The following is a 24981-nucleotide window of genomic DNA, read 5'->3' as shown; positions in this document are numbered from 1 at the left end:
ACAGTCAGCCCTAGAGTAGTGTTTTAACACCTTGACTCCTGAAGGTAGTTCCTTGTGTGTTTAATTCTACACACATGAATAGCCAGTCTCACAGACTAATGCATAACTACTTAACATGTGAAAAGTTCATTATTTTCAGGACTGTGCTACCATCAGATAGGTAATTTAATAACTGCATTTATATTGTTTAAATAACTATTTGAATGTTGCACATGCCTGGAGAAACAAGTGGGGCAAAAAGTCTGTTACTATCCATGAAGTCACTTCTCCTCCCCTAAACACTGGTTCTAAATTTACAGCTGTTGCCTTTCCCTGCATGTTACTCCTATCATAAAAAATAGGTCTTCAAAACATCCTCTCCCTTAATTTTTAATCCTACCAAAGCAAAAATAGATACTTTAATAGAAAAATACAAGATTAAAAATATCCTAAAAATAAAATGGTAGCATGGAATGTAATTTTTACACAAAAAAGATCCCCTTTTTGAAATTGCTTCAGCTATACAAACACTTTCATATTTACAATTTTGGATGCAGCCCTGTGCTCACTGAAGTTAATGGGATTTTGCCATTGACTTCACTGGGAACAGGAGCAGGCTCTACATGGAATGTATTTGTCTCTCTGAAAAGCCATGGCAATGGAGAGAAAAGAGCATGATAAAACACATGTAAGACTGAGGAATCAGCCAGTCCTCTCCAGAGACTTGATTGTCTTCTCTCTCACTATTTCACATCAGTGAAACTCCTCATCCTCCACCGGAGTTTTTCCTAACTCCCAGCAGCTAAGAGGAAGAATCAGTGCTTTCAATTGTGGTAGTACACAAACAAGGAAGAATGGCTTGTGTGTGTTTCCACCTGCCTGACTTTCTCAGTGGAGTCAATTACACCCCAGTGGAGTTAATTACATCCAAGTGCCAGTTCCTCCCAGAATTAAACTCCATATGACCAATCCTGTATCCCCTGTAATCAACGGCAATGATTTAGTGATGCAGGGTCATACCCCAAATGAATCCTTTTTTTCCTTTTGACAGCAACCAGCACCTGTGCCTGTGAAACCATATTTGATAACACATGGATGAGATGTAATTAAGGAAGGAGGTGGTGGGAGCTACAAAAAAAAAAAAAAAAAAAAAGAAAAAAAAAGGAACAGAATGAGGCATTGCCCATCAACTAAACCCAGATCTGCTGCCCTTAATATATGCCTTAAGAAATACTGTCTTTACATATTAAGTACATCCTATAACATCAAACTGCATCATTTTCTTTTTTCATGAGATGAAAGGCCATGTGGCATAATGTGATTAGTAAATCATTCCTGAGCTTCTGAAAGAAATTAAGACAAAATTACTGCTTAAAAGAGTGAGTTCTTCAAGAGCCTCTTCTTTTTAAACTGATGTCTTTGGTTGTGTCCTTTTCCCTAATTCTTTTTTTTCCCCAGGAAGAATAGGATTCTTTTTCTTCTTTATGCAGCAGAAAAATGAGATCTAATGGAGTCTTCACGTAACTGCCGATGTTTCCCCATGTTACAGTCCTCCTGTCGAGTTCTTCTCTCAATAGTTATTCTGTATTTCTTTCTGCATGAAAGGAAAGGAACAGAGTGAGAAATCCTTCTCCAGCTATAGGATAACAGGACTTCCCTTATAAAGAATGCCTGTAGGGGACAGCTGGGTGCCAGTTGAAAAATGAAATGTGGCAGAATGTGAAACCCTGGTCAAAGATTAAAGTAGTTTGCCTTGAAACATTTTACCCAGGCTCAAGAATGCCTGTTAATTTCTAGAGGGCAGTCTCAAAGCACCAAGACACAGACGTTTGCTTCTTTGAAAATTTCTGATCTAAGTGATTAGGAAGTTTTTGTGAAGTGTCATGTGAGCTGTGTCACATCACTGCTTTATATTGATCAAAGCAAATTTCTTTCCAGTATATGGGGGGGAGCACTTTTTGCAGAGTTCAAACAGATCTGACTCTTTATTCAGTTGCATTTCTCACTGAAACTATATATTAACTAATCCTCCCATCTCCCTCTGAGAAAGCTACTATGTTTGTAATGTCAGAGGAGGCAGTATGATGAATTAAAAAGAAGGATGTAGAGGACAGATAAGAAGTAAATACAATTGCTCATACATCAGACACAGTTTTTCCTGTGTGTCTTCCTTTAGGGCCTTTTGAAGAATTCTGTTATGTTACTATATATTTCAAACAAGCCCTCTGACTGCCTTTCAGTTTCCCCTTTAGTACCCAAATCTCCATCCAAAATCATAAGAATGTTCACATTTATATTTTATGTATTTGTGTTTCCATTGAGTTTCAGGACCAATTTTGCAGATAGGCATTTGTCCAGCCCCATGTGCCTATAGTACTGCTTGGGCAGATGCAAAAGCTTGTAGCCAAAGGAAATCTCTGCTCCACCTGCATGTGTAGCAGGAGTCAGAGCTAGACACATAGCAGTGGAAGAATGATTATCAAAACACTAAGGTTTTAATTTGGGTACCATGGCTCAACAGGACAGGTCCACATTTCAGAAATGTAGCTCTTTAAGTTTAAATCCTTTCAAAGCTACATATTAGAACTACTACCTAGATCTTTTAACGGTTTGCATGCACACTCAAAACTGTGTTTACATGCTCGTTTGTAGTAATCACAGGTCCAAATGAGATGTACTCAGAAGGTACACATACAGTTTGAAAGGTACAGAAGCTGCAGGTACAAATTACTTCCAGACACACAATTCCTAGACCTGCATTTTCTGAAAATCTGACCCATACATCCTGATATGTTATGTTTCATATATTTATTCTAATGGTGGAATTAGACAGTTGTCCCTACTCCTTCTTTGAGTGGGTGCAATCAGATCTCCAGGGTGAAATTCACTCATGTGTCTTTAGGTGTCTCCAATACGCAGACCTGTCTTGACAGAGTACTGCATCTTCCTTCAGTCAGTGGAGAGAAATAGGCACTTCTAAGAGGGATTCTTCAGACCTGGTTTAGGTTTCACATGAGGATGACATGAACTGCACCCAAAAAAATGCTAATTTATCCCCTCTAACCATAAATACAAAGACTGGGTATTGAGCTCAGGTCTTTGTGGTCAGACACTTTACAGACACTTACCTTTGCTCACATGGATTTCCAATCCAAATCTTTGTGTCAGATGACTAAGAGTTTAAGTCCTGTTCCTACAATGATGCTTTGCATAGTTTTGTACCAGCAGAAGATATGTCTTTTATGTCATTTCTTGTCCTCACATACTAATTCCCTCCCAATATCAGCAATGTTAAAAAACACACTTAAAAATTATCATCTCAGATTGAGAATGTATAAAAGATGCAAGAACCTCTGATGACATACACTATAAAGACAGTCTGTCAGTGTTGGATCAACTCTCAAGACTTTAGATTTGCTAATTAGTAGTGTAAGAATTATTTTACTTAAACAGGAATAAAACACTGATCACCCCGTACTGACCTCAGCCTACTAAATTAAATGCACAGCTCTGAAATCCAAATGCTCTCTTATATCAAAACAGAATCTCTTTCTAGCTTCCAGTACAATTCCACCCAATACTCAAAAACTAAGCATGGTACCAGGCAAGTGATATAAATCTCTTGCATGATCATAGCCTGCACAATTGTGCTGGCAAGGAGTACCAAACAAAGGCAGCTTTCAAGGCCATGGCACTTTACTAAAGCAATTCTGAATGACTGGAACTGACCGTAATTGTTTCCATGAGTAAAGTTACTCAGAGATGTAAGAGGTTACAGGATGAGTACCTGAGTCAATAGAATTATTTGGATATACACAAAAGGACAATCAAAGTGTGTTCACTGTCTTTGGTAGGAATGTTACCACAGATTATTATGGTGCCTCTCTGTCTCCCATCAAGGATGTGCTGCCAGGAGCTGAGAGGTGGGGATAAGGAGTAAAGAGTTTACAGAACTTTAATTGAATTGGACTAACCTGAAAAAGTAAAAAGCCATCAGCAATCCTGCTCCGAGCAAGGCACCCACAACTATTCCTGTAACTGCTGATTCTCCTAGACCACCTGCTTGAAAAGGGGAAAAATAAACAATCAGAGTTCATATTGAGAACTATTTGCATTCGTATATTGGAAAATATACACAACTAGGAAGTGCATGACCAACATCAGATAATAACTAAAGCCTTTCAGAGCTCAGGACTCCATGGGAACCCCTTCCTTAGTTCCAGTTTCTGCATGTTTATTTTTTGTCCTTCCTTTCCTCAGGGTTAAACAAGCCCCCAGGATCAGTGTCAGATGAAAGACACAATTCTAGATATGTGATACACAGGAACGTTTTTAAGAAACTGGTCCAGACAGCTTGGTCTGAATCATAACACAGACTGGGATTCCAATGATGCTCATAATAGGAATCAGCACTGAATATGCCCTGAGTCATTGTAAGAGAAACAAACTAATTTCACTTTGTTTAGCACCATAACCCTCTATCACCCACATTTATTAAAATGACTGTACGATTATTCAACAGCTCTTTTTTTTTTTTTTTTTTTTTCCCTGAACCTATGCTGTTTCAAGTTAAAGTCATATGAACTTCCAAATCTCAGCAGAGGCAGAAGAGGGACACAGTGGCTTAAGTGGAGCCCAAGTAGGGACCATCACTCTGCAAACTGCAGGACAGCTGAAGAACAATGGCATTTTCATGTGGGCGCAGCCTGCTCCCTTTTTCATGCCTACCTGGATTTGTGGAAAGGAACAGAGAAATATTAAGGAAATTACACTGCTTCCCCCCCTCCATTCATCCTTGACCCTTTGAGGGAATTTCGTCTGTACATCAAGATGTGTGGAATGAAGAAGCTGCATAGCTACACCATGCTAAGCATAGAGAGTATGGCCTGGAAACAGTCTCTACAGCACATGTGTACACACAGGTTTTTCAGGGATCAAAGAATTATCAAGCTGCAGATACTTTTTCGCTGCAGAACTAGCAATTTGTTTCCTGTGAAAAGCTAAGACCGCTCTTTGCCACTGAGGCACCAGTATCTTCCTACCCTTATCTCCTTGCAATATCCTACTCGTTACAACATGGTCTGCAAAGTCAGCACAAGGAAAACAAGGACACTTTCCCTGTGGAAGGTAGTCCCATCCTTCCGGATTCGCAGGCGTTGCCCCATTTGACTGACTTCACTTCTCAGAACCTCGCAGTGCCGTCTCATGCCATTGAAAGTCATTCTGCACTGGGAGAACACTGCTCCCATCAGCACTAACCTCCCCAGCTGCTCATTATCAATATGATTATTCTCTGTTTGGAGTATCAGTTATATCCCTCTTTCTGGCTAAAACAGATTTTAACTTTTAACGGCTGGAAAGTCCTAAAGCTTCCAAGGCCCTGGGCTGTGCATCATGTTTACTGCCACGTTTAAGTTCAGGGAGGTGATTCAGACCACGTACTACCCATGGCTGCCAGACCTTAACTTCACAGTCAGCAGAGAGACATATTCATGATGTCTCAGTTGGACAACTATGCTAAGCAATAGGATTTAATATGTCCCATTATGTTGCATCACCACATGGATTCCTCTCTCTAACAGCCTGGGCAGAAGCATTAAGTCACTAAACTTACATGATTTACATGGTGTATTGTTTGTGTGCTCTGAAACTCGGCTTTCATCTAGTCGCAGCCTGCCATGATTCCAAGGATACTTCACATTTGATCGAATTTCAAAACGTCCCTGCTTTCCATAGTAGTCCCCAATTACCTATGCAAAAAAGAAAGGAATGAAAAGATTTTCCTGTCAGCTTAGGGAAGCAAAACAAACAGGAGAGCGGCATCACTCACTTGGAGTCCTGTGGCAGGATATGGCATCACAGAGAAGAGGGCTGAAGGGGTCTGTGGGAGGTTATGGAGTCCATGCCCTGCCCCAGGGCAGTAGCAGCTGAACAAAAGCATTCCTGACAGATGATTATCTAACCTGTTCTTAAAAACCTCTAAAGATGGAGACTCTAAAACAGTAGGCAATTACTCTGGAACTTAGCTATCCTTACTGTCAGTGGGTAACACGTAACCTAACTCTCCCTTGTTGCAATTATCCATCACTACTTACATACTCTTCCTTTCTGAAACATCACTTTACATATTCACAGGCTCTTGTCTGGTCTGTCCTCAGGCTTCTCTTCTATACAAACCTGAGGGTAGACCTCACACAAGATTTTTTTAACTCTCTGAATATTCCTCCTGCTCTCCCTGGGCTTTCTTCAATTGCTCTGTAGTGGGTTGAGTGCTCATGACTGTCCCACAGCTAAGTGAAAGCATCATTTCAAGTACCCTGTGTACTGAGGCTCCTGACTACACACTTCAGGCTGGAGTTTTCTACTTTGCAAGGATCTGGAGGTACCTGATCATGTTCAGCTAAAATCTCCAAAACATCTGAAGAACTACAACAGAACCTGTCATTCTCCACCATGTATTTCTGCAGTTGTTGATATTTACACAAAAAGGACCTTTCATGCTTACTATTCTGGTAGTATGGATTATAGACCAATTCATCAAGATACTTCAGAATTTCAGTCCTGTCCTCAACAGTAAATCCAGGCTTTATTCAAGAAAACATATGTTGGATCTCTTGCAAAGTTGCAGGACTAAATTGTGCTAACAGTAGTAAGTCAGTCACCTGAAAACAGTTAAAAAAAAATCTTTGTAGAGTAATAAAGGCCAAATATCGTGACACTGAACTGGTCAGAAGTGATAACAGAAACACATCAAAAGACGTATTTGTCCTACCATGAATAAAAAACCCATCTATTAAAACACTGGATTTTAGAATTCAAGCCACTGATAGCCTGTTCAAATCTGTCACCTAAATTTAATTTTGAAGGGAGTTAAAAGATAACATTTGTCCTGGTTAGATACAGAAAGGTATATTTCACACTAAATAAAGGAGCCAATTTCTCTCCCAGTTGCAAAACTGGGAGATAAATCCTTAGAAGACTTCTTTTAGCATTTGTTCAACAACAAAAGCAAATTCAGTAAAGTGGAAAAAGTAGGGGGAAAAAAAACTCAGAGACCATTTGCAAGCAGTAGACTATTCATTACCAGATTGTTTAATTTATCAACAGGAGTGGGAGAGTTCCCTACCAGCTTGACTTCCTAAATATGAAAGCATGAAGAAAAGGCTTAAAAGACCAAACAGCAATAAGCAGTGACCAAAGGGATTCAGATCAGAAGTATGATTTAGATTTTTAAAGGGCAAGAGTGGTTAAACAGTGGAACAAACATCAAGGGTGCAAGCAAGGCCGTCCCTGTTCTTCAGTGTCTCCAAATGAAAAATGAATGCCTGTTACAGCACGAGCTTTAGTCACATGTAAGCTACAGAGCTCCATACAAGGGTAAGAAACCTGCCTGTCTGTAATACAGCAGGGGTCAAACTAGGTAATCTGGTGTTTTCTTCTAGCTTTAAACTCTGTGAACGGACCTGGGAAAACACCTCTGTCCAAATATCCATTCATTTTGGTTCAGTTCAGCTCAGAAACATTCTCGTAAGGACATAGAAAAAATCTGCAAAATTAATAAAACAAGCCATCAAAGAAACACTGTTTTTAGAGTGAGGCATTAAGAGCAGAAATCAATGTAGCAGACACAAGTAATAAGGAATCACATGAAAAATATGTTAATGGCATGTATATTTATATGCATCAGGAACAAAGCAGAAGGAAATTAAAATGAGTAATATGTTAAAAGAAGAAATGTAACATCAAAGAAATAAAAGATTTAATTTGCAAGTGAAAGAGCTATGGAAGGCAGGGTAGGAGGGGGGGATTAAATTGATAAAGATTAAAAGCTAATGGACTCAACAAACAGAAGAAATACAAGTGTTTCAAATCAAAGTGATCCCAACCAGTTTGTTCTCCTAGCTTCAATTAACGATTACTCCTACCCCTGGGAGTGTCTGTAGTTTATTGCTGTAGTTTGTCAGCCACTTTTACATACACTACACACTAGACTTGAGTTTGTCTCTACCACAGCACTGACAAGAACCATGTAACTTCACCAGATTCAAATCCACATGAAGAAATGTCCAGATCAAATTTGCTGCTGCTTTACGTTTGAGCTTGATGAAATAGGGCAGGCGAGTAAAGCTGAGGCTGATGCTGACTTTGCAACTAACAGCAGCTTTATGCTGCAGCTGGAGTTAAGGCAATATATGTATTAATATACTCAACCCAGTCATGCTATTCTCTATGTGCAGCTGGTGCTATTTCTCACAGACTGTTTTTCACAGTCTGGCTGCTTCGACCCCTGCTGTGTCCAGTGGAATAACCCACGTGGTGTAGATGAAGCCAGCTGATTAAAATGTCTCTTAGACATTGAAAACAAGGCACTCAGGTCTTACTGCCTGCTAAACAAGGTGAAGCAAGGTCTGCACTCCTGCACTCTACAGGGGAAGATTAAAATACCTGTACTCACTGTGTTTGTACTCACAGGGTAACTTGCGCATCCCTGTTGCTGTAAGATTAATCTTTTTCTTACCAATGAATAAATGGCCTTGCTCCTTTTAAACACTAATTTCTCATATTCAAAATTTATGAGTGCTTAGCTAGCTTGTGCGATTTCACCCTTTAAATTTTAAAGACCCTTAGCATCATATGAAGAAAGACATATTGTTAAAGAAAATAAGTTAAGAAAGTTTAAAAAAACTCAGGATAACTACTTCAAGATAATTATTTAATAGAAAGGATTTGGTCTTCTCATTTGCTTGGTTAAGATTAAGCAATACCATTTAAATGTGTATATTAAATAAACAGCTGTCTACCAAGTAAACAGGTGATATGGTGTTACATTACAATGGCTAATGCATCAGTGGCCAACTCGAATAGTGTTTTTTTCCTTACCTCCTGTGTGCCTGCCTCTGGGTCCGTCATTCCAATCACAGAGAAATCCCCATATCTGTCTCCATTGGCATCAATGGACACCTGCCCTGCAATGCCTAAAGAATGGCATGTGAGGAATTAGAAAATTAATTAGTTAAAATACTGAGCCTTTCCAAGGCAAACAAGAAAACAGTGGACAGGTTTTTACAGACCAATAGGACAGGAAATCTCATCAGTCTCCCAGCATTTTTGTTGGCATTCCAAAAGAAATTGTAATTTCATCTTGGTGCCTGCATTCCTGGATTCTTAACATTTCTCCTTTTTAAATATCAAATGTGCGAGACTGTTTGGGGAATACGTGAGAAAAACCTAATCCAAAAGCCAGCATGCAAGAACAAAACACAAATATATTTAATGTGAATTGTTTACAGAGAGCCTAACCCTGAAATGCCCTCATAAGGAGAACCCAGGTCATGTGCTTCAGAGGACGGAGGGGCACAGCCCTATGCCCTGCAGACTGATGGGGCTGGTGCACCCATACAGCTAGTCCAGTGTTGTTTTCCACCTGATGGGATACTGGAGGGGGCATGGACGTGAGGCATCATGTGCATTAAGTATGCATTAAGTCCTGCATTTACATAGGATTAACTGCATAATAAGGTGCTGTTTGTTTTATATTTTTAGACCCCTCAGTTCACTTCCTTCCTTTACAAGTTCTAGGAAAGTTCAGACAAACTGGAAATCATAGACTTCACAGCATAACTCCAGTTTGAAAGGGCTTCAGGAGGTCTTGAGACCAACACCCCGCTCAGAGCTGACCCTGCTCTGAGGTCAGAATAAGAGGATGCTCAGGGTTTTATCTGCTCTTCAAAACCTCTAAGGATGGAAACCGCACAACCTCTCTGAGGCAACTTGTTCCAACTGTTATGGTGAAAAAACACTTCCTCATATTCAGCCTGAACCTCTTATTTCAATGTATGTCCTTGTGTACAAAGCGCACAGCTCCAACTTCTTGCAGTTTAAGCCAAACAGGTTCTTAAAATCCATCAAACAATACCAATTAACAATAACAAAGACATTGTAAGACTTTATCACCTCAGATATTCTTAAATGTGATCCTCCAGTGCCTGACACCAAACTAAGCCATTTACACCAGTATAAGTCAAGCAGGCATCGTTTTACATCCACGTTACACCAACTACAAGACTAAACCAGGCACAAAGCAGTGGAGAATCAGGTTCTCAGTGACTGTAAATCATAACAGATAGGTCAGATATTCATCCAGAGCATAAATTCCTCTCAACATACCTAATGATAGTAAACATGCAACAGATTAACACACCTACATTTATCTTGTCTCTGTTCCCATTTAGTGATGTCAGGAATGTTTAAACTTACTGTGATATTTCAAAACATGTAGTGGTCATCAAAAGATTATTGTCAAGCATCTGTTTCATTATCACAATACAGTAATCAAACAATTGCCAGTTGGATTACTGCAGAAAAACGGAATGCATATAACAACCACGTGGCTGCGAAAGCAGTGGAAAAGGCCACTACGAAGAGCTGCAATGTCCTTGCCTGCACAGTAATTCGGATTCTGGATCTGACAGGAGGTGTTAATTTTAACAGACACCTCCCTGGCCTAAGAAAGCCAAACCTCCATTTTTGGAATTAGGCACTAAAATTTGCTGAAATTCAGAATTCCTATGGGATTTTTTTTTTTTTTAATGGGAAAGACTAATTTTTAACTTAACCATCTGAATCTAGACAAAGAGTTTGACATATCGACATTTCCTAAAATGTTCTTCCTTAAGAAGCATTTTTAGAAAATTTTGAAACAATCTTAATGAAAAACTGCATTTGGATGAAGGTGGAAGGATTTTATCTGGACTCTCTTTTGTTCTAATATGTTAGATATCTACACACAGAGAATTTTTATACTTTTTCTGAGAAAATGCCAATGAATAGGAAATATTCTCCACAAAGCGTGCCCCATAGTCATACCAGGGTGCCTCTAACAACCCAAGCAGAAAGAAATCCTTTTGATCACCTCAGCCTTATCTTTTCTCAAGCACATGATGTTGCCTATGCAGTTGTGGCTGACAGACTGTGAACGCTGCAGGAAACAGCATCCACATCCTGTTGGAGTTCTGATGGGTCACCTATTCAGAGCAGGCTGTAAAATAAGGTGCCCGGGCAATTAGATATCTAGATGTCAGCAGTTAAATTAATGTAATTAATGAAACTGAAGTTCTCATCATTGACTTGCAGAAGTTTAAGTGAATTATAAAGCTTCAGTCCTGCAGTAGAGCCTGGTGGGTGGACCATACTCCGCAATGCTGCATCCAATTCAGAGAGGGGCTTACAGGCAGAATAAAGGGACATGATTTTCCTAAAAGGACTGGCTTGCAAGATACCAAGTTAAAGGCCTCTTTCAAAATCAGGTTCATCCTTGTAAATGATGTCCAGCAAAGTACTGCCACAGGGAGGAGATGGCATATGACTTACATAGCATTCTGACCTTTTCAGCTGCACCCTTACAGCTCAACTTGACAGTAACATTTTCAGAATAGATGTGACAGGTCAGCCAGCAACAACAAGCTGGTTTTCTCAAGTGAGGAAAGAGAACACTTTTCCTCCTGGTTTGTTTTACAAGAAAGGTGTGAGAATCAATCGTGTAATCTACATGGAGCACATGGTACTATGAAAGACTTGCCTGGGCACACCAGCTGGTGGTTTCCTGAAGCAGAGACATAGGAGTAGAGAAAACACAGACAGGTTGTGCTGGGGCAACTGTTCATACACAGGATAATCAAACAGCGAGACAAATCTTTACACACCAGATTCCCTCTGTTAAAACAGTGTGTTTTGGGAACCCATGGATGTAAAGGGAAGTAGTGGGACATCAAGCACAATCTCCAGCTGGTGCAGAGCTCCTTACGGGATGACTGCAATGAATGTACGTTAAAGCAATCTCTGTGTTGCCTTAAGCTGCCCTGGGGACCCTTTTTTGTGTTCAGGCCACAATTTGAGAACAGAAAAAAAGATTTGGAGCTGCTGTCCTTCTTGCCTTCCTCTGCTATGTCCAGTGTGTTCTTAGAGCAGAGAACCTGGCCACTGAGATTTTTCTTACACATTCAAGTTAATCATTTGCTGCTTATCTAGGGGAAATGTTCCCTTCTCTTAGGCATTTCCATAGGAAATCTTGCCAACTCTACACCAAAAGATTACAGTATTGTAAGAGATGGATGAGACTATTCTAAGAGATGACAAATGAATCCAATAATCTTTGGTTTCTTTATGACAAGCCCTACCTGGCAAAATCATTTGCATCACTTTGCATCAGCAGGGTGAAAGAGAAGTGCCAGCTGCACTGAGGAATTGCAACCTACAGGATTAGGCACAGAAAGGCACAGTGCTGTCCAGCTGCTGCCTCTGAGATAACATGCGTGGCTCCTGAAAGAAGGCTGGGGGGAAATCCTTCTAGGGCCTAAAGGAGCCCCATCAAGAAACAAACAAACAAAAAACCTGGCACCTGCTTGTTTCTATCCATTCCCAGGCTTTTAAGATAAAAAAGTCAAATGGAAAAAATAAGGCAATCTCAGAGCTAATAGATGCACATGAGTAAGGGAGCAGCTGTAATCCTTTAAAAAACAAAGAAGGAGCCTGAGAAAATTATTGCTATTTCTTTACAATATCAGTGAGGGTCATTAAATTGTTAGGAGTTTTTTGAGCTGAGTAAGACCTCAAGGGTTGATGCAAAAGAAAGTCAGACTGGTGAGGTATGTGAGTCAGCCTTAAAGATGTACATGGTTCCATATGGTTATTTTCCTCTCATTTAAGAGTAGAATATGCACTCTTAGGGTGCCTTGCTCTGTACACAACAAAGACCTGATTTATTTTGACTCTGAGAGTAGGAATCCCTCATTAACTCTTACCTTCATATGTTCTGTTCCGTGTTTGCTGAACAATTTTTTCCCCATCTTTCTTACTGAAACCAAACTTCAGGACTTCCTGTAAAGCTAGAGCATAAAGAAGAATAGCATCATGGAATCCTTCCACAAACATGTTCACCTAAAAAAAAAAAAAGAAAAGGAAGAAAAACAATGGTAATTAACACATGAAAAACTTTTCTTCACTATGGAATTGATTAACTAGAGAGGACCTCCAAATTAACCAAAATTACTAATTCGGAGTTATTTTCTCAACTGCTGGAACACAAAGGAATGTGTTTCAAAAAAACCCAGGGGGTAAATGACAACTTATCTGCTATTCTAGACATTCAAATCACACTTTAAAGTTGTGTCTGAATAGCTTTGCAGATAGGGGAGAAATTTGCAGATCAGTTCCCATGCCCAGACACACAAATTCTGCAGCTGACCATGTGAGATTCTGTAAGGTGCTGAGCACCCTCCTCCCACAGCACTGAGTATGTCCTCCTCCTCCTGTGCAGAGGACTTAGCACCTCAGGATTGGGAAGTATGTTCTGCCATGATTTTTTTGGAGAGTGCAACTGGTGGATTTGCTTGTTTAATGATTACTACTTTCATTTCTGGCCCTTGTTCAGCTGAGCATCTCTATGAGCAATGGAGGAAACTACTTACCCTCTACAGTAATGTGTTCTCTGGAACTGCCAAGAGAACAGTTTCCTGTCCTTTACAGTTTTTTCAGTAAGTGACATGAAATGAATGAAATGTAGCTTTCTAACCCTAATACAAAAGAAGACCGCTGCCAACCAACTCTGCCCCCCACGAGTCTACACAGGCAACCTCCAGATTTTGGTCTCCGTTACTGTGAATAACAACAGTTAAAAGCATAGTGCGGCAGAAACATTTCAGGTTTGTTCACAGGAGCCCGTTATGCTTCAGTGACGGAGCAATAATTATTTTAAGAGCTGAGTTCAGACGGATAGCCATCAGCAGAAGCAGACACACATGGCTTGGGCAGCATAGGTATTCCTCTTCTGTTAAGCAGCAACTCACATCTCAGCAGTTCAATGCACCCTGGTTTGATGCACAATAATTCCCCGAGAATTATCTTTTCAGCTGCAAGAAAAATGTTCCCATTCACTCACAGTTTCATTACAATGGAAAAGTTCCTAACATCCTAACAAAGGCATAATCTACGATTATACCACATTATAAGGTCTCTTATTGCCATTTCCACAGAACAGTCCACCTCTACAAATATGCTCCTGGATAGAAACAGCACTTGGCTTATCTTCCACTTCAGTGTATCTAAACAATTTAAAATGTTGGTAAATAAAGTGCTACTCTAACTCTCACAGTTTTATCTGGACATTAAAAATGTTAAAAGATAAAAACATGTAGCCAGTTAAGTAAATAACTGTTCCACAGATAAAAAGTATTACATAGTTGATTGGCTAAGCCAAACTAACCAAGCCCCTGGTAATGGAATTACACGCAAGACATTCCTTCACTCCTAACCAGTTGCCAACAGTAAGGAGAATTTCAGAATTATTTACTGATAACATAAAAGTTTACATTGCTGTAAACTTTTAGATAACTCCAACCTATGTTTCATTAAGAAAATGCACCATCAGTTTGAAAGAGCCCAGAGTGCTATAGAAGGCACAGAACAGCTCAGCTCAGTCTGACAGCCAAAGACTAAAAGGCAGCTGCAGTTACTTTGTCCTAAGGAGAAAGCATGAAAGAAGAGGTGAAAGTCAGGCTTTTGGTGGAATAACAAGAGCTGATGGGCAGAGTGCACACCAGGACAGGCTTTGCCAGCAGGGGGTTTAATTTTTCAGAATTGCAAAAAAAAAACCCTAAACCAAGAAACCACAAAGCTTGACAACTGCTTTATGTGCCAGCGTTGGAGTCCAAGTGGCCTGTAGATTATCACACATGGGCTTTCTTGACGTGACACTCATTCTCCCAGGAGAGAAATGAGTCTCTCTAGTTGCTTTACCTCCCTGCTGGCTGATTTACAGCTTGTGGCTGGCATTCATTTCAAGGAAAGCGATTTGTCACTTCCTTTGTCCATGGCAAAGACTTCTCAGTGTAACACTGCAACCTTCAAAATCCATTTTGTCAGCTAATTTGCTCCATCTGAAATCTGCCCATGCCACCAGCCTGAAAATCCTCCTGTAGACACTGCAGATTTGCCAGATAAGCACCGTCAAAACTCACTTGGCAGTCTGGGAGATTACTGGCGCACCCCTCTGCCTTGACTCTTGGCCAAACCCCCTGACATTACATATGAAAAATCACATTAGAAAATCATCAGAAGATCATTTGTGCCACCTCTCAGTTCCTCACACACAAAACCTAGCATTTTATTTTATGTTGTCAAGGAAGGTGAAACTGCTGGTAATTTATGCCATTTCAAATCTTCTCCTAAAAGAGTAATATTTACTGTTTGCAGGTGGGACTGCACCTGCACTCCCCAGCCAAGCCGTATGTTGGGCACACTGGCTACATTTCACATTATTCCAATACCATGTTCAAATGCCAGCTCATGAAAGGGGATACAGGATACAATGAAGGGCATAAAGTTTTCCTGCATATCACCTTGCTTGATTAGAAGTCGCCATGGTTGCATAATGTGTAGGACCATGCAAACCTAGAAAGGAGAAAACATCACAGATGGGAGGAATATTACAATGTGAAGTAATGGCTGCAGATAATTTTGAAGGGATTGCTCTTTCTTTGTTCCATTCGGGACTGTCCTGTCCAGACATCACTCGGGGTCATTTTTGTAGCCATGTTGCCTGTGACTGTCTACAACAGATCGTCTGAGTAGAATGACTGCAAAATTTGTTCCATCTGATACCACTCCTGACTTACTAGAAAAGTGTCCCAAGCCATGTAGTCTTAGATCCCCTTTCTGGACTTTAACTCTGTTAATGATACCTCATGTACCTTATGGGTATGAAGGATTTTCTTTATTTTTCTTTTTTTATTATTTTAACACAGCCTCTTTTCTACATTCAGTCCTATCAGAAATGGTGAAATAACCAACTATCAGAAATTACGAAACAGAATGACACTAAATTTTCCTCAACAATTTTTACACTTTTTGGCCTGTGTTTATTTGAATTTTAGAATACAGGACAGTAACCCTTCCTTTCTTTGCTGCATGAAAATGGCTAGAAGAAGTATATGTTCCATTAATGTGTGAAACAGAGAAAACATGAAGATGTCTTCACAGGTTGCCTGAAGGTCTCCATGGTAATTATTAATGTGTGGTTCAAAATTAGACAGCCCTCAGGACAACACTAAATAGATTATAAAAGCTATTAAAGATCCACTAATCATGTAGGTAATTAACAATTCTTTTAGTTAAGCTCTAATAAAAAGCAGAAAATTTTCATTACAGTGTTTTCCATTTTGATTTATGCTTTTTCTTTATTCATAGGTGTGAGCTGAACTCTAAATGCTGTGATCACAATTTGCAAATCAGGTCTACTAAAATGTTGCTGTCCCTGACTGTACTGCACAGCAAAGCCACCCCTCAACGTGTGCCATCAGTAATGTGAGCTGCAGCAGAGGAGCTTCCAGGTTTGCTTAACATCTCTGGAGGCCACAATACAAGTATGTGGAAACTCCCTTGCTGAGACATCTTCCATATTACTCTCACATCCATTCAATGTAGCATATAACTAAAGAGCAGGTAACCCAACTGCATAGCTGGGTGAGATAAGCATAGACTTGTGCCTTTTATTTCCTACCTTTCAGAGTACTCTAATTAACCATCTTCCATCAGAAAAAAAACCCAACCCAAAAAAACCCCCCTCTCTATGGAAATCACATGAATAAATTTTACACGGTTCAAAGTTATAGTTCCCCAAGCAGCTATAGTGTGACCACACTATTCATATATACCAAGGTGTTAACAGCATACACAGCAATGCAAAATACTACTGATGTGGAAGACAGCCAAGCTACAGCTACGCAGGACCCGTAATTTCCCATATCCTGCCCACTGACTGTTAAGTATTATTCTCTTCCATCTGGAACTGCCCAGCTCTGAATCACAACAATTACAGCAATTCATACCACTTCAGTGGTAGGTAGGGACGATCATCATCACTTCTCTACTGCAAAAGCAAACAGCTAACATTCCCCAAACTGGGTATCTGCATTTACTTCCCCGTACATCCGCAGTGAGTTTCAAGTTGTCAAACTATAGTCCCAGCCAAAACCAGTGAGGACTCTGGGGGATTGCATGGGGTGTACCCAGACTTTTTGCAAAAATCTTAACCAATTTACACACTTGACATGATGCTCAGGTGAGCTAATGCCCTCTCAAAGTCCACTGACCTTTCACCCTCTTTCAGATTAGACCACAGAGACAAAACTTTAAGCAATCAATAAAGGAAGTTTGATCGCAGGGAGGTGGTCATGGCACCAAGCCTGACAATACTCAAGAACCATTTGCACAACACCCTCAGACAGATGGTCTGAATCTTGGGATTGTCCTGTGCAGGGACAGGAGTTGGACTGGATGATCCTTGTGGGTCCCTTCCAACTCGCAACATTCTATGATTCTATGCTTCTATGATCCCATAAACACATGAAGCTCATCTAACCTCAGGACTATGAATACTCTAAATGAACCCTCATAAATTTTAGCAATACACTGTTGCCCTGTAAAAATATAACGTGAAACAGTAAAAATATGGCAACAAAGTTCAAATACAGCAACGATATTTCAAATATATATATAGTTGCTATGATGCACTTCAAACCAATTTAATGCCAAGTTACTTCACCCACTTCATGTCTATGGACTTCTCCATCACAGCAACACATCCTGCAGTTTTTTACAGATGTTTTCCTGCTATCTCATGCTGTTTCAGTGTATCTTAATAAAATAGTCTTTTTCTAAGCAGCTGTAGTTTAACTGTCAGTTGTCTCTTTAATCCTTTTTCATTGAGAAAAAGGATTTTTTTCCAAGAAACCCTGACATAGGTAACTTTTTAACATGCATTTCTTGACATGTATCTTTGGTTGTTTTCTGTCAACTGACTCACTATCCAAACTACTCTTCACTTAATTCTGGAGCAGGTATTTTTCTCTTTGATGCAATTTGCTGACATTACACGCTTCCATTCAATGGCAACATTGCCACTGCTGATGCCATTGTTACAAGCACCCTTTTATGTTCCTGGGATGCCCAGGAGCCCTCAGCACTTCCTTGATGAGTTGCTATAACCTTGCTCTGAGCTGCACAAATCCACAAGGTGCTCATGATCCCCACCCAGTAGAAAACAGCGAGATACAACTGATTCAGTTGGGTTTGATTTTTTGGGGTTTTTAAAGATAAAATATGATTGTTACAAACTGATTTGCTGTTAAACTTTTACTTTGCATAAACTCAATGAGAAACTCTGGATGGAAATGAGATGTAGAGTGAGAATGTGAAGCCAAGGGAAGAATATCCTTACATTGCATTACCTGCAAATAGGCAAACCAGTAATGTCCTGTCCAGTTTCAGCTTTGCAGTAATTTATTATTCCTACTGCCATAACACTACCACATATCATCCTGCACGTTATCATCACATCAGGATTATCACAGCTCTCATTAACCCACTGTCCAGCTCCTCAGATCCTCACTTAATTTCTTAACGCCACTATGCAACAGAAACTCAGAGAGTTACTGAACCTCACCTATGGAAAACAGCTCGCCCTATGCATCGGGGCTGGGATTTCAAGGACTCCCATGTATAATAAATGCAAAGCCACAGGTTTCACTCATAGCCAGCTCTCAAAAACAGCATACCTCAGGGTGCCTATAGACATGGACACACGAACGGACCTGTCTCCACAGAGATCACACCACTGTGAAACAAGCCCAGCAACTGGAAAGGATAAAGCTGTAAAACAGTTAATTAAAGCTGGATGTTTAGATGCCTAATACTAAAAATACAGTCCGTTCGCTCGGGTGACGAGACCACTTCCCTAACAGAGCTGGACCTTAGTGGTTCAAAGAAACAGGAAGGGAAAGCGAAAAATAATAGAAACATATGCCTTCTCCAGAGAAGGCCATTTCCTCAGTATTTAATTCACAACTGAAAAAGAACATAACGCTTTATGCCAAATTCTGGGCAATGCAGCTGCAGCCAAGGACAGCCTCTCACTGTAATCACTGATATCAACGCTCTATAAATACATAAATACATAAGCTGGCACCTGCTCAAGAACACATGAGGCCAGAGCTCAGGACTTGGTTTTCTAAACGACAGATAACTGTCCCAATTCGCATTTGTTATTTGGGGCTGGAAGCCACATCTCACCCTAGAGAGAATATGAGCGTTCTCCAGTGTAAGGAGATGTGATATAACAATAAAACCTTGTGTGTATTTAAGAGAGACATATTAAAATAGTGTTGCATTAATTTAATCTTTCACACAGAGACAGTGTGTTATGTAGAAGTCCACACAAGACTTTTCTTACAGGGGAGCACACAACTTTATTATGTGAATTCTGCAAACTGAGGCTTACACTCTGCTTTAAAATTATAGTTTAAAAAATTCAGCACTGCAGTCGAACAAGAGATCACTTCGCTTTAACTTTAAGGAGGCTTTTTCCAACAAGGCTGCCTGCTTGTATCCCTCTCCTCACCAGTATTCACTGGTACAGCAGTAATGCTGAGCGCAGAGGGGATGGCGATGTGCACCTCCGCCTAAGCACTCTGCACACCAGGCAATGTAGCCCCTGCGTGAGGACTTTGCAACTGAAGTGCAAGTTGAGAGAGACGGTGTAGGTAGAAAAACCAGGGTGATGATTATGTCTGGGGAGCAAGCAACAGTCACAGCCCATCAGCTGCCCACCTCCATCACGAAAGAGCCTACAAGCACCATTTGAGAGACAAGATGTATAGAAAGATTCTGGCTTTTACTGCACTTTCTGTTTGATTTGGACACAAAGATGCTCTGCCACAGGTAAGCACTCTTCCTTCATGGTGAGACTGTGCCTTTGCCTGCCTGCACTGTTCAGCCCTGCATCTGACCAGCTGGTATAGGAGCTGACGTGCACCCCCAGTATGCCATACCATTGCTGCCCTTGTTCCACCTACACAAGAGGATGCTTACTCCAATGGGACTGAAATACTGCCAGTGCCAAATTCCCACCCACTTTAAAGCCAACCATGGAACAGAAGCCAGCCTTTTGTTCCACAAGAAGGTCTGCTGAAATAAACTAACAAAAATAAAATAAAAATAAATTAACAATCAATATCTGGGCCTTTCTTTAAAAAGCCTGCCAATTTCAGGGAGTTAAGGGATTTTGTCGGCAAAGGTTATTTTCTTGCTAGGGAAGGAAAACTAACCACAAAGCCAGCTTTTTTGCTCTTGTCTCTCCTCCTCATTCTTCATGTTCTCTTCTTTGTTTTTCATAATACCCGATTCTTGAAAAACTGGTAGATGTACTCACTGTCATCCGGCTGGGGCAGCCACAAGTTGTTCTCTTGTCTCAATGGCAAATTGAAGCAGAAACTGATTCAGTCCCAGGCTGCAGGGGAGCTGTGCTGTGAAATGCCAACTAAAACACGACAAGGCACAAGCGACAACCAAGAAGCAAAGACACAGAGGAACCCTTCCACCCACCCCACTGCCTGCAAGAGCTCCTCATTCTTTGTTTATTGCTTGCAACCCTCTCCTATGATTATCCAGAAAACACCTTTAAACCCCTAGTGCCTGCTGCCAACAGGCCAGGCAGAAAACTTTCAAGAACCTGCTCCTTCCATCAAAGACAGCCATGAAAACCACCACTTCAGCAGATCTCGAGCCTTACCCACAGTCAGCTCACGGCAAGGGGCTCTGACTGCCGCTGATTTGTATCAGCTTTGGACCAAACCCACAGCCTGACATCACCAGGTCTCAGACCACCCCTCAGACCTCCAACAGCATGGCCAAATCAGGAGGGGGATTGGCTGAAAACTGCCCTGTTCCAGGAACGGGAAGCACCTCTGTAACCAGATTTTCCTGCAGCAAATGTGTGTGGGATTTATTCCTGGCCCCATCCAACGCACACCGATTCCTTCTGCAAGTTGCTGCCTACCAGTTTACCCCTCTGCTGTTTCAGTTACTGTATAATGTTTTATTCCTGGTCTCAAAGGAGTGCAGTTGATGTAGCTGTGGAGCAGCAGTTTTGCACCAGAAGTGAACTACCTACAGAATAATCATTATGGAGAATTTTTCCTTTATGTATGCTTTACAAACACACTATTCCCTACGCAATTTAGCTGTAAGGGCTCCAGCCCACCTAACAAGGAAAGAGAGAATCCGAGACGGCATTAATGCGCTCCTAACGCGCACTTAAGGTGAAATCCACCTCCCCATGTTCGTACTACATCTCTAACTCCAGATAAATGACCAAGGCAAAAGATCTCTAGTACCCAGCGCTACATTATCATTGCTTGAATAAAGAAGGATTCTTAACTGTAGAAGGTATAGTTCTCATTTAAAAATTACCCATTGTACATTTTTAGGTTTTCCTGCTTTCTAGCAAACTACATGGTCATTCATGTGATGAGTTACAAAACTATGTCCAGAAATCATACTTTTAGTCACGGTGGTGAAACACGAGACATACTAAAGTTACTCTTTTCAGCTGAAGACACAGATAAATTAAAGCATGCTTGTTTGAAGTAGATTTTTCTAAGGACCCCATTGGTACTTTGAAGATAACCTGTTATACAGTTGTAATGAATGCTTACATTTTAAGTTAGCATTATGCAACCACTGGGACATTTTAATTGCGCATAAACACCTAGTAATCAGAAAAAAAAAAACCCAGTTCTTTCATTAGGTATTAAGTTTTAAATGTCAGTAAGCAAGTTTGTTTTTCAAGCAGTAACCTATTTCAGTTTTCAGGATGAGAGTGTCACCCATCTGAAAAAATCAGTTCCACTTACTAAAATAAGCTAACTGGTTTAAATAAATGCAGAGCTAGGACAAACAGGAAGGACATTTTCTGTTAAATGTTTATCCTCGTTCAATGTGCAATTGTTTTGGGTTCTGGATTTCTAACATTATCATCAAACCACAAAAATCATGGAAATATTTTATTTTCTGTACTAAAAACTATCAAGATCACATCAGTTCTCATGCAAAACTCAGAGAAAAATCACTGTATCACTTTTGAGAGAACTTACATGTTTAAACTGAATTTACCTGTGCTACACTAGCTGGCTAATAAATAGTATGAGGGTGGGCTGGTGAAGTCTTCGATGGGGTAAAAAGCCTCACAAGGTTGTCATGCATGTCTGCTCAGAGAGCTGTGAAAGGTCCATCACATTTCTTTCTGCTTTGCAGCAGGTTAACAAAGAATACCCAGCAGAGCACTTGCTTTAAATACAGTCTTAAGGGCTGGATAAACACGGTTGATTTAGGCACAGCCAAAAGTGGTGCTTAGCTCAAAAGTACGCATGGAGCTGGGATTAGTCATCTAAGCTCCTTATTCAATACCAAGCAAAAATCAGGCACACAAAACCAGGATTCATAAGCAGCAGCACAACATCTCACCCTTGCTGGCAGAGGAGGTAGAGAATGAGGGATGGATGTGATCCTGTTACTCTCACACAGGCAGGTAAAGAACCCCCCCACTGCATGGAGACACGGTCAAGTCTCTACAGAAACCCCACAGGGAGTCAGTCCTTTCAAATCCCCTGCCCCTTTCATCTAAAAGCCCCGGGGCTACAACTGCTGTGTTAGCATGAGAGAAATTGAGGATCAAATCCCTGCTTTGAGGGAATCTGAACTCCACCCTTCCCCTGCCCTGTCTGCAGGGCATCGCACCCCGGAGCTGAAACCCAAGTGCTGGGGGAGAGAGATGACCTGCCAGCACCTGCGGTACCTCGGGGCTGGAAGTAAATCATTGGCCAGAAAAGCTCACCTGAGGCTGAGGTTGCCATGACAAAAGATCCTTTTATTAAATACCAAGGTAAATGGGCACATGAACTTGTAAACCTTGATGGCATGGAATTAATGCAAACCCTCAGGCTGCTATTCATCATGCTTCCATTCCGAATAATTCAAAAATTAACAACTTGTTTTTGTTATTTTACTTCACATACTGGATATCTGATGAAAGGTGTTCAGCTGGCTGATTAACCATCCCTCTGCTGGAATACCTGCAAGGATACCACCAGCATGGGAAAGGAGAGGTACAGCACCTAACTCAGAAGATATTTTTGTGTACCTGTCAGCAGGCAGTAATGTTCCAGCTGCACACCTGGAACATGGTCTCCCAGCCTCCAGCAGCAGCATGGTAGTTAATGACTCAAAATTTGAGGATTTACAGCTCATCCAAAAAGCTAAAACCTCACTCTTATAGCTTCTTGCTTCCTTATTGACTGCCTGACCCCTGAGATCATGTTTGATTTTGCTTTCTAAGATATTTTGTAGTCTGCAGTCGTGGGCTAACTGGATGCATTGTGCAAACATGTGTCCTATCAAATGTAAATGTCCTCCTGCCTACTGAATGTTGCCTTGTTCCCTGTCGCAGAGCAAAGGGCGCCCAGAGCTCCTCACCTACCCTCCTCCCATTGTCCCACGCCCCTTTCTCATGCCCCTTTTATTCATTTACTCTGGGACATAGACAGCTCTTGTCTTTTCAACCTGTCTTGACATATTAGTTCTCGGAATGGACTAAACCTTTTTATTTTTGTCTCAGGCTTCTCTTCATAATGAGAAAAGTATCTACTAAAGAGAGAAGGAAAGTTGGGAGTATCCTCCTGTGGGTTCCTACTCCTCCTTGCTGTGCACAAGAACACCACTGCCTTTATTCACACAGCCCATCCTCACAGGCCGACTACATTAACCCTTCTGCACTAGAGGAATTGCTAAATGCCCACCGAAAAAAATCAGAGCTGGCAGCGCGGTACACTGATCTTTTCTCACAGCTCAGGCAAAGCAAAGCCCAGCCCTGCTGCCTGCCAACACTCATATACCTGGATGACGTGACTCACCCACAGGGCCAGCATGCCCTCCTGTTAGATTTGACCCTCTGGAGAGTGAGCCTTTCTCAGAGCAACGTTCAGGTTTAACCTCCCAAGCACTCAGTCATAAGACATGAATGCACCAACAGGCAAGAGATCACAGCCTTGAGGTGTTAATGATTGCCACCTACACTGCTCTTTCAGGAAGACTTGTCACTTGAATTTCATAAAGTTAGACTTTGCCCTGCTGTCATTTAGCATCTCTTTCACCATACCAATAGCTCAGACAAGTACAGGAAAGCTTCCCCGAACCATTCCAGTGCAAGATCCGCCCCTGTGGAAGCAACATCTCTTCTGCCCTGGACCTCTCAAACCAGGGACACGCATTTCTGGCCTTGAAGAACTGTCCTTCCTTTATGCCCCTAAACAAAACGTGTCTCGTTCCCTCCAACCCCTGCCACCCTCCTGATCAAACTCTCCATTTAAACTGTTTGGCTCAGCCAGATTTCAAACACTGAACTCAACCCAGTCTATGTTACCGCAGCATGAGGCACCCACAGCACCGAGGCTGGAGCACCCCATCAGCCATCCGGCAAGCGCATCACTCCCATGAGAAAACAGCTTCCATCTGCCCACCCAGGACCCTGCTGCTGGTTGAGATGGTGTCCTGACATGGGACAGGCTCGCCCAAACCTCTCACTTCATGCCTTGTTGAGCTGAGGGTTTTTTCCAGTTAAAAGGGAAACTTGCAACTGAGTGTTACTTCCACAAGCTACTCAGGGAACAAAGCTTGTAGAAGGTATTAGCTGCTAGAAAGTCAGTTAGCAAAGGTCTTTCCTTTTTTAAGTGTCATTTTGTACAAAATGAGATATACAGTCTTTCCTTGCCTTCATTCAAATATCTCAGAGCTAAACCTGAGGATCATTTAATATCAGCATCAAAAATCCTACAAATTTACACAAACACAAGACCTCAACGGGACAAATTAGCTTTTGGATCATTAGCAATATCACAGAATCACAGAATCACAGAATGTTGGGGATTGGAAGGGACCTCAAAAGATCATCCAGTCCAATCCCCCTGCCGGAGCAGGAACCTAAACGAAATTACACAGGAAGGCGTCCAGGTGGGTCTTGAATGTCTCCAGAGAAGGAGACTCCACACCCTCCCTGGGCAGCCTGTCCCAGGGCTCTGTCACCCTCACTGTAAAGTAGTTTTTTCTCAAGTTTAA

General features: G+C 41.2%; 1 protein-coding gene across 1 annotated transcript in view; it reads right to left on the bottom strand.

The window, feature by feature from the left end:
• Positions 1–1461: 1461 nt before the first annotated feature.
• The window catches only part of NPR3 (natriuretic peptide receptor 3), a gene marked incomplete at its 5' end in the record, with an annotated part of 30397 nt that continues 6877 nt past the window's right edge, over positions 1462–24981 (bottom strand). The window contains 5 exons of the mRNA XM_010173830.1: positions 1462–1573; positions 3954–4038; positions 5594–5729; positions 8860–8954; positions 12780–12915. Of these exons, the coding sequence (XP_010172132.1) occupies positions 1462–1573; positions 3954–4038; positions 5594–5729; positions 8860–8954; positions 12780–12915 (564 nt within the window). The remainder of the gene's footprint in view (positions 1574–3953; positions 4039–5593; positions 5730–8859; positions 8955–12779; positions 12916–24981) is intronic.

Source organism: Antrostomus carolinensis, unplaced genomic scaffold (assembly GCF_000700745.2).
Source record: "Antrostomus carolinensis isolate BGI_N321 unplaced genomic scaffold, ASM70074v2 scaffold51918, whole genome shotgun sequence".
NCBI classification, from domain to species: domain Eukaryota; kingdom Metazoa; phylum Chordata; class Aves; order Caprimulgiformes; family Caprimulgidae; genus Antrostomus; species Antrostomus carolinensis.
This window is presented reverse-complemented; position numbering and strand designations above follow the sequence as displayed.